The sequence below is a fragment of the Dreissena polymorpha genome, chromosome 5 (genome assembly GCF_020536995.1).
Source record: "Dreissena polymorpha isolate Duluth1 chromosome 5, UMN_Dpol_1.0, whole genome shotgun sequence".
NCBI classification, from domain to species: domain Eukaryota; kingdom Metazoa; phylum Mollusca; class Bivalvia; order Myida; family Dreissenidae; genus Dreissena; species Dreissena polymorpha.
The window spans coordinates 72,402,538-72,411,735 of record NC_068359.1 but is presented as its reverse complement, the minus strand read 5'-3'; the positions used below and the strand labels follow the sequence as shown (position 1 = coordinate 72,411,735).

Genomic DNA, 9,198 nt, shown 5'->3' with positions numbered 1-9,198 from the left:
TGTAACGAGTGTTACTGCTATGTCCTAACCCAAGCTATGTGTTGGGCAATTTGAATTCACAATCAATTGCGCTCCATCAAGTTGTGTTTGTAACTTGACATAAGACTACGATATGTGGTAAGAAAATGCGGAATTCAGAGTTAAAACTTCCGTTAAAATACATATTTGAAAATCACGTTTACATAAATAAGACTTTTTTGACCATGTTGTTGATATGACAGAATTATTACAAAGTTTTATTGATTTTATATAATAATATGTACATATAGTGAACACGTTTTGATAACAGAGGGATAAACTCCGTAAATGCTATTCACAAATGCAATACTTGATTAGTTTACCGCCCTTAGAGCAATGAGCATGTATTACCTGTGATCCAGAAGAAATTGTGGAATATCGTCAATCAATATATTATATACTTAATATATTAAATATACATGTATAACAATTTGAGCGACGTATACAACACAGTATATTAATAACAGCCATATATGAGTCATTATACTAAGCTATGTAATATATTCCTGTAGGAATAACAATCGTATTTACACTTACACTGAGGAACATATACGATACACTATACGCATTTTCGACAAAAATTGGTCTTGCTTAATTCCTGTGTACAATATGTCATTGTAAGGAGTACACTTCTAAGATGTTGAGTTTTTGTTAATTACCGTGATTTTTCCAATAGGACACGATTGTAGAACACGGTTTATGAGGCATCTCTTCCATGTCAATCCTTGTCAGGTTTTTTCTGTATTTGAGTTTCGCTCTGGAAAAACAGGGTTTTATAGCTGTGCGAAGAGTTTCTCCGACATTAGCAAAAGCAATCCACAAGGCGTATCAGAAACGACACTTTCCGCTTGTATTGCATGTTACATTAAAAAGAAGCCTCTTCTTAGCAAAAATGCAGTTTAAGCGACCATGATTAGCTTCTGGTCAATCAATGGAATTTTCGTTAATCACTGTTACTTCTTCAATAGGTTCAATCGGGGGCATATAAGACGTCTCTTCCATTTCAATCGTTGGCAAGTTACTCCTGTATTTCGATGTCAAAGCTTTAAGCGAGGACACGCTCTCCATTATAGGCACCGTATTCATTCGAAGAAGTTTTTTCTCGCGTTCCACCATTGTCAATGACATTTTACGGCTGTAGTTTTTGTAAATAACACTATCCTGAGGTTTCTTAACTATCCTTATTGTGTGCAGATTTTTTGGACTATGCTTGAAGCGAGGCTCCTGTGGTTCTAATATCCGGATATTATCCCACTGCTTCACAAACAACACCATTGCGCATGCCCAGAGACACACTACTATAAATAGAACAATGGCTTCCTCCAACTGTATTCCCCTGGCTGTGCTCTCAAGAAACTGTATCCCTGAAAGGTAAGGATTAAAACTAGTAATGATACCATGAGAAAATGTACTATTATATGCAGCCTTTGTTGGAACTGGTTTATATCAAAGATTGCCGTGATCGTTATGGTGCAAGTAGAATCGCAAATATATTTCATAACATGAATATCTTGACAGACATGTTTTATGTATACAGTGAAAATACTACTACAATGTCTAAAATCGTCTGCTGAACAAACCATTGATCGGGAGTAGATTTTTTTACTGAAATGATAATTACCTGTGACATTGTTTGTGGTGAACTCCACCACCTCGCTTTGGTTCCTTCTACCCAGATCCGTTATCGTCACCATGTATATACGGTATCTGAAACAAGGTGCTACATTAGAAGATTAATTAGATGATTAACAATATTATATGAGAGAATGTTCATGATACGGTCTGATAATAGTGTATTTATGGCAAGTTACCAATTACAGGTATCATTCAGGACAATACATACGAAATGGCAGGAACTGTTATCGTCGTTTGCCAAATGCATCTCTTGAAATGAAAGTGAAAATGCTAATGTTTTAATAAAATTACTTTCCAACAGCATATATTAAAGAGGCGAATTCTTGAAAGATGTTTTCTTTGTTTTTCAATAATGTGTCGCATAAATAAATCAATCCTCGATTCATAACTATTAATTAATTACCAAGAAAACAAAACACAGAAAATTTGCCAACATATTAAATATATATTATAGGCTCGACACTTTGTCAAGAGTTTGTTAATTAACGGTGGTGTTTTATTTTTAGCAAGTGTGCAATGTCTGCACAATACAAGTTAATACAAACAACACAATATCTACCATATAAAAGATTTAGCAAGTGCAAACATAAACATTCATAACCTTTAAATTTAAAAGCGATACAAATTCCCATTATTCTGGAGAATGGATTGAAGATTGATTGAAACTATACGATTAAACTCCTGTAGCGGATGTTGCAAGTACAATAACGTACTGCAATGCAAATAAACCTATATGAATATGAAGGAAGCTGCATATTAATAAGACATTTTCTTTTAACTGGTTGTATTTTAACTTAAAAGAATATGCATGATCTATTACGACAAAAGTACAATAAGTTGATCGTCTATGTTTAATAACAACTAAAAACGGTCGGGCTTACCTACTATACGTAAGAAGCAGACAGAGCGAATGAGATCTACACGACATTATTTGTTTCGTACAATCCTTATTCAACAAAGGTTACACGGTTAAAGAGCTCGAAACATAGGTCGCAGATCAGCAACAGTATGTTTAAATGCGTGTGGATTCGAAACAAAAACCAAATGAAACTTTATTTTCAATTTCATCAGTAGGGTAAGTCGTATCATCCCTACGAGGTATTGTTTGGCGTGTTACCAATTGCACAATAACTTGACATGGGAAAAATAACATTAAGTATTTTAATCATGAGTCAACTGTCAGACTGCGTCCCACAAACAAGGCAAGTTCATACTTGTTGAAAGGTAAAAGGCCAATGATTCGAAAGGTTCTCTGGAGACGGCTTATCCCATACGTGAATATCGCAGTACCACTTGATTCTACGAGCTCGTAGAATAATTCAAACCCAGTCACGTTATCGGGGTCGCCTTCTATTGACCAATCAACGAACGCGGTATTGCCCTGGATGAACACGCTCAGATTTGTTGCTCTTTGTGCTTCGCCTGCAATGACAATTCAGTGTCATGAATGATAATTCGTTATTAAAATAATTGAATACGTGATCTGACATAAAGCTATGCTGGAGTTATGCGCATAAATTGGTATTTGTCTAGGTTACACACGTAATGACAATAGTTGCGTAAACCGATTATTCATTAAATATTTATCACGCAAGTGAATTTACGTCTGAAATAGAACATACGTCATGTTCTCTCACTGAAATATGTTGGGTCTACAGGGGCGTGTTGCTAGTTTTGGTAACACATGTAATTTAACTATACGGTCACTTTCATTAATTGACCATAATATAATTTTATCAATCGTAGAATACTTTTTCTGAAATGGAAATATAATTTAAACAATTTAATGTGTTGTTCGGTTTACATCGATAGTATGGAACATATAGTCACTACTAGAAAATGAAACGAATGGTCAATGGTGGGCGACCTTCTTCACAAAGTGATCGGAAATAAAAATAAAACAACAACTGATATTGACATCACTTTGACCGTTGTATTCCGGCAACAACAAAAATTCCCCATGAATTTTACCATTACTACAATTTAAATATTCATGATAGCTATATGTCGTATTCTGAGGAGCATGAAGTGTGTATACATTTGGAAAACATGCAGGAAAAAACAAACATCATCAGCAAAGAAATGTGCGCACATATCTACAATTGTTCAAGTTATGAGTATATAAAACACGACAAACATTTTTTTTACTTAGGTCTGGTAAAAAATACTTTTCCTCATCACTATGAATACAAGATTACGGTAAAGTTAATAAAGTTTTCATCGTTGTTTAGTGTCCGTTCTCAAATGAACATCAATTGGAATAAGGATAATGATTAGCGAAACATGTTTTGTTTCACAATTAGAACTGATATACATTTACATCAACATACCGTGAAAGTTATAAAGGCTTGTTAACGCTTCATATCAGTAATACAGTGATTAAGTTATCCGTTTATTATTGCTTATTTGCAGTCATTTAACAGCCTTAATATTTCATTGATTTACAACTATCGCACGTTCTATATTCAGCAACAATAAAATGGCTAGAAATAAAACAGTTTGAGTATTGGATGACCTTAATCACCTGTGAAACATCCATTAACATGTGTTTATGTTTCCTCGTAAACAAAAGGTTTAAATTTTAGGCTCGCAAAATTCCTTTTGTTTCCTTGTAGTTTTTGGAAAACTCGCGGACATCATTTTTGTGCAGACAACTTTGCGTTGGTTTAAAGTAAAAAAAACACTAAATCAATTGATACAGTGAACACAGCCGGATTTAATTAAACAACGTTTGTAAAAGAAAAAACGCCATCCTGTTCCTCCACTTAATTTCAATATTTGTTTAATGGCAGTATTTCATTAAAATATTTTATTAGATGAAAGAGGCCATGCCGTAGGGATATGTAACACCATTTATATCAATTAAAAGCACACTTTTATCCATATACGGAGCTTAAGGAAATATTATTAGACTTCTTTTATATCAATCATATGAAAAATAATTTAAGATAATAAGTTAATGGCTTTTGTATTCTGAAACGTCTCGTGAATGGGCATAACACTATGTTCAGAACATACACGTCGAACATATAGCACACACGACACTTTTTTATCACGGTCAAACCATAAAAATCGTTCAAGTACATTAAAACTATATTGATGTTTATTTGATGCATATAGCAGTTCAGATCTAATCGTAATGTTGTTGCTTATTGCATGCAAAACAAAACTAATACATAAACGGTAAACCAAAAGTGCTCATTGTCAATCATAACCGCAATCTCTCGAAAATTCAACACACTATAAAATAACTAAAAAGGTAACGAGTTGACCATGTGATGAAAATATATTTGCAGCGAGCAGAGAACTGTTGTACTCTGATGTTTGTCCATGTGTTTTCTTGTCTACCATTGTTTTAATTGACCCATAAATATAGAGGAATCGTGGCATCAAATTACCCCCCAGTGTCCCGTAAAGGACTTAATAATATAAACCGGCCTTATTTAATTCATTTAATGATAAAAGCCTCCCATTAGACAGATCTTAAAACTTCCTAGATATTGTAACACAAAAATATTGTGTTGTAGTCAGTTGATGGAACAATCCGCAATATGAACCGAACGATATGGTAGTGCAAAGGCGAGTTGAAAGTTTTCATAACAGCAAATAAGACGGGTTATAAAAGATTTTGTTTTTGTTTTTAATATAAACTAAACATTAATATGACACATTTTATCTTATCATTACTGGACTTTAACATACGTTTTTCAATCTCCAAAGATATGTCTCTTTTTATATTGACACAATAATATTATGCCTTTAAATGCGTAGTAACGCGCACACGGCACGTCTTGTTATTAAATTGCCGAGTTTTTACAAAACCGAAAATGTTTCTTATCGTCTTTGGCCTCTGTTATTGAACGTATACCATCATTTGCTCCACAATGTGTTTAAGAGATTAATGCATTGTCGCCATAGGTGCATTCAACATGCGGGTAAAAGCTTTTGAAAGTCTGAACAAGCATTACATCAACTTGAGGGTGAAGACTTTTGAAAAGTCTGAACACACATTAAATGACGTTCAATGTATTGCTTTAATCTGTTGTCTCAGACATTATACATCGTGTTTCAGGTTGTACTAGAAAGACAGTCGGGGATCTTGCCCGATTGGGAAAGTTGGGGAATCCCCTTTTGACTTGCTCGATCGGGAAATATTGATTGAAAAATTGCCCTATCAGGCAAGAAAACAACCATTTTGTATATACCTTGGCAAAACGTGTCCGGGCATCACACAACTCATCAAAGGAACAACTTAAATAACTGAATCCAATCTTAAAACAATTATCTTAAATTTAACCGTCACGTTTTTTTTAAATGTCGTTGTTCGTCAGATATTCAAGCCCAAAGTTGAGCACCATTCAGCATCTATCAATAGTTCACGCACTTGCCAGTTTTGAACAAAAACTTGCCAGAAGGCGAAAGTCGTCGAGGTTACATTATGTAATCACTTGCCCGTTTTGAATTTGAATTTCCCGAACGAGCACTAGAATGCGCTCTGTTTCCATGTGGATTGGTGTATAGTGTTCAGTCATGACATAAAACATCCAAGAAACACATTGAACAAATTAATTCAATCTTAAAATAATTATCTTACATTTCACCGTTGCGATTTCTTAAAATGCCGTTGTTTTTCAGATTTTCAAACTCAAAGTTGAACGATTTAAGTATTTTTAACATTTTGTGAACTTTCTTGTTTTGGAATCAAACTTGCCCGAAAGAGCAAGCATTCTAGTATGCACTGTTTGACCAACTTACACATTTAAAAACTACTTTCCTGAACGAGCAAGAGAATACGCCATTTTTCATTATGCTTTAGCGTATGATTTTAGGGCATCACAGAACATATCAAAGAAATATCTTGAATAATTGAATTTAATCATAGAACAATTATCTAACATTTCACAATTGCGATTCTCTCAATATGCCGTTGTTTGTCAGATACTCAAACACAAAGTCGAGAAATTTTAGTATTAATTCATATTTACACACTTTCCCGATTTTGACACTAACTTGTCAGAAGAAGCAAGTCGTGTTATTAAAACTATTATTACTTGCGAAGTTGCCCGTTTTGCAAAAATACTTTCCTCAACGAGCAATAAAATGTACCCCTTTTGCATATGCCTTGGCTTATGGGCAACTGACACCTTAAACATATTCAAGAAAAATCTTGAATATCTAAATCTTATCTATTTAGTAATTATAAAAAATGTAACTGTTTACTTTTAAAAGTATGGTTATTTTTCAGATATTATAGCTAAAAAATGAACCATGTTTAGAAACTTGTAACATTTCTACACTTGCCCGTTTTTGACAGTTTTTTTCCCGAAGGAGCAAGTCTTCATATACACAAAATTATCAGACCTGTCTGTTTTTGAAAAATAACTTTACTGAACGAGCAAGTTATGGCAGCTGACATTGGACTTTTGTAACATTCTGGGAAAATGGCGGGACCATTTAGAAAGAAATGTGGAACTGAATTTCAACATAACCACTGGAACTTACAAAGTGATGAAGCTGTATTAAATAGACGACACATTAAATCTCAATCCTTAGATATTTTGGACAGATTATACAGTGATAAACATTATAGAAATTTTAACAAAATACAGGCATCGTTTGTATGGGATGTATACAGCATGTCGAACAGACCTGTTTGGATTGTGGTAGAAAGAGGGCTCCTGATGAACCAGTTAAACAAGTTGATGCATGTTGTGGTACCGACAGTGATTTATCCAATGAAAGCAGTGTTGAGTTATTTCTACTTTTTATGTCCAAGGACATATTGTTTTTGCCCTGTCTGTTGGTTTGTTGGTTTGCACAAACTTAACATTGGCCATAACTTTTGCAATATTAAAGATAGCAACTTGATATTTGGCATGCAAGTGTATCTCATAAAGCTGCACAATTTGAGTGGTGAAAGGTCAAGGTCAAGGTCATCCTTCAAGGTCAAAGCTAAAATATATAGGTCAAAATCGCTGAAAAGGGGACATAGTGTTTAACAAACACATCACTTGTTACTTCTGAAAGGAGGTCAATTACGTTCAAACAATATCAAGGGTACTTCTGAATGTTGAACATTTGATAATATAAACTTATAACTTCATTTGCCACTTAATGTTTATTCAGATTGAAAGATTATGGACCGAAATGACAATAAAATACAAAAATTACTAGCATAAATGTAAATTCTGAATTATAAGTGCAATAAAGATGATCAATTAAGTTTATTTGTTTCAATCGATTATTTTGTTGCTATGCTTTTATCGATAAAATACGGGGTCTTTTGTACTGAAATAAATACATGTATTTGTAATGTAACAATCTCTTATCTATACGTGTTCAACTATACAAACGCATGTTCCAGTGCCTTTCCAAATCTGGAAATAAAAATGGCGCATTACTGTCAACGTCATGTTTGTGCTGAATTCAGTAATTAAGGGATATCATGTTTATAAAAATAAAATGGCGGAAGAAAAGACATACATGTGTGTTAAGGATTTCGGTAATGTTGTGGACAAGAATGCTATTCTTGTAATATGCACGGTTGATAGCAAATCCATAGGCCATGTCCCAGCTTTACCAGTTCCTATAAATAAAGCCTTCACAACAATCATGGATATGCATCCTGGAATTTCCATTGAATGGTGAGTTTTGGAAATGAACTATTGTTTTATAAAGATATACCGATTATATGTCCCTGATTCAATAAACCCAGTGCTTACAAATGATAGTCATTGTGCAATTTCCTGTACTTATCAACTTTCTGATATTCTATGTACATACTCGAATTGTTTTCAGATATCTCTTTATATGAAAGATTCTTTGAAATGCAAATATCTATTGTTTCAGTATTGCTTCTGGTAACCCAAGACCAAGCTCGTATCCATGGCCAGATACAAGTGCCCAAGGGGGAGGCATCATTCAGCCTGTCCAATACAAGATATCAGCACCTGCCAGCTTAACAGATAGAATAAAATATATTCTAATGTGCGCAGCGTCTGATTGAACAGGACATTCCAAAGAAATGGATGTACACGTAAGTTTTTCTAGTGCTATAAAATAGAAATTCCGAATAAGTAAATAAAAGCATTATATAACGTACATTATAAGAGTCACATTATCTGAATTCAACAATTTTATAATCAGTATTGTGTCACTAAATTTCAGGTCGAGTATGATGGTGAAAGGACAACCCCCCATGATCATATCAAAGGATAATGGCACGCAAGACACACCCAACTACAAGTTAACTACACCCTGAGCTATAATTTTTAACATATGAATAATAAATACAAGAAAATCTTACGTTGTATGTTCACTTGATATTCCATGATTTCTGCCATATTCTCACAAACTTGCTCGTTCAGGAAAGTAGATGTCAAAACGGGTAAGTTGGTCAAACAGTGCATACTAGATGGCTTGCTCCTTCCGGCAAGTTTGATTCCAAAACAAGAAAGTGCACACAATGTTAAAAAATACTTAAATCGTTCAACTTTGAGTTTGAAAATCTGAAAAACAAAGGCGCTTTATGAAAATCGCAACGGT

The 9,198-nt window shown here is 34.0% G+C and overlaps 1 protein-coding gene across 1 annotated transcript; it reads right to left on the bottom strand.

Moving 5' to 3' along the window:
* Positions 1 to 220: 220 nt before the first annotated feature.
* LOC127830973 (uncharacterized) lies at positions 221 to 3,070 on the bottom strand. The gene is made up of 3 exons (XM_052355921.1): positions 2,868 to 3,070; positions 1,640 to 1,725; positions 221 to 1,382 (listed from the first exon to the last, which is right to left on the bottom strand). Exons 2-3 carry the CDS (start codon positions 1,710 to 1,712, stop codon positions 943 to 945), a joined length of 513 nt encoding a protein of 170 aa, XP_052211881.1. The 5' UTR covers positions 1,713 to 1,725; positions 2,868 to 3,070; the 3' UTR covers positions 221 to 942.
* Positions 3,071 to 9,198: the final 6,128 nt, after the last annotated feature.

Excerpts from the sequence above, each read along its gene's own strand:
- LOC127830973 (XM_052355921.1), bottom strand. The coding sequence starts at position 1,712 with ATGGTGACGATAACGGATCTGGGTAGAAGGAACCAAAGCGAGGTGGTG. Across the intron at positions 1,383-1,639 it reads CACCACAAACAATGTCACAG|GGATACAGTTTCTTGAGAGC; the intron begins GTAATTATCATT and ends CTTACCTTTCAG.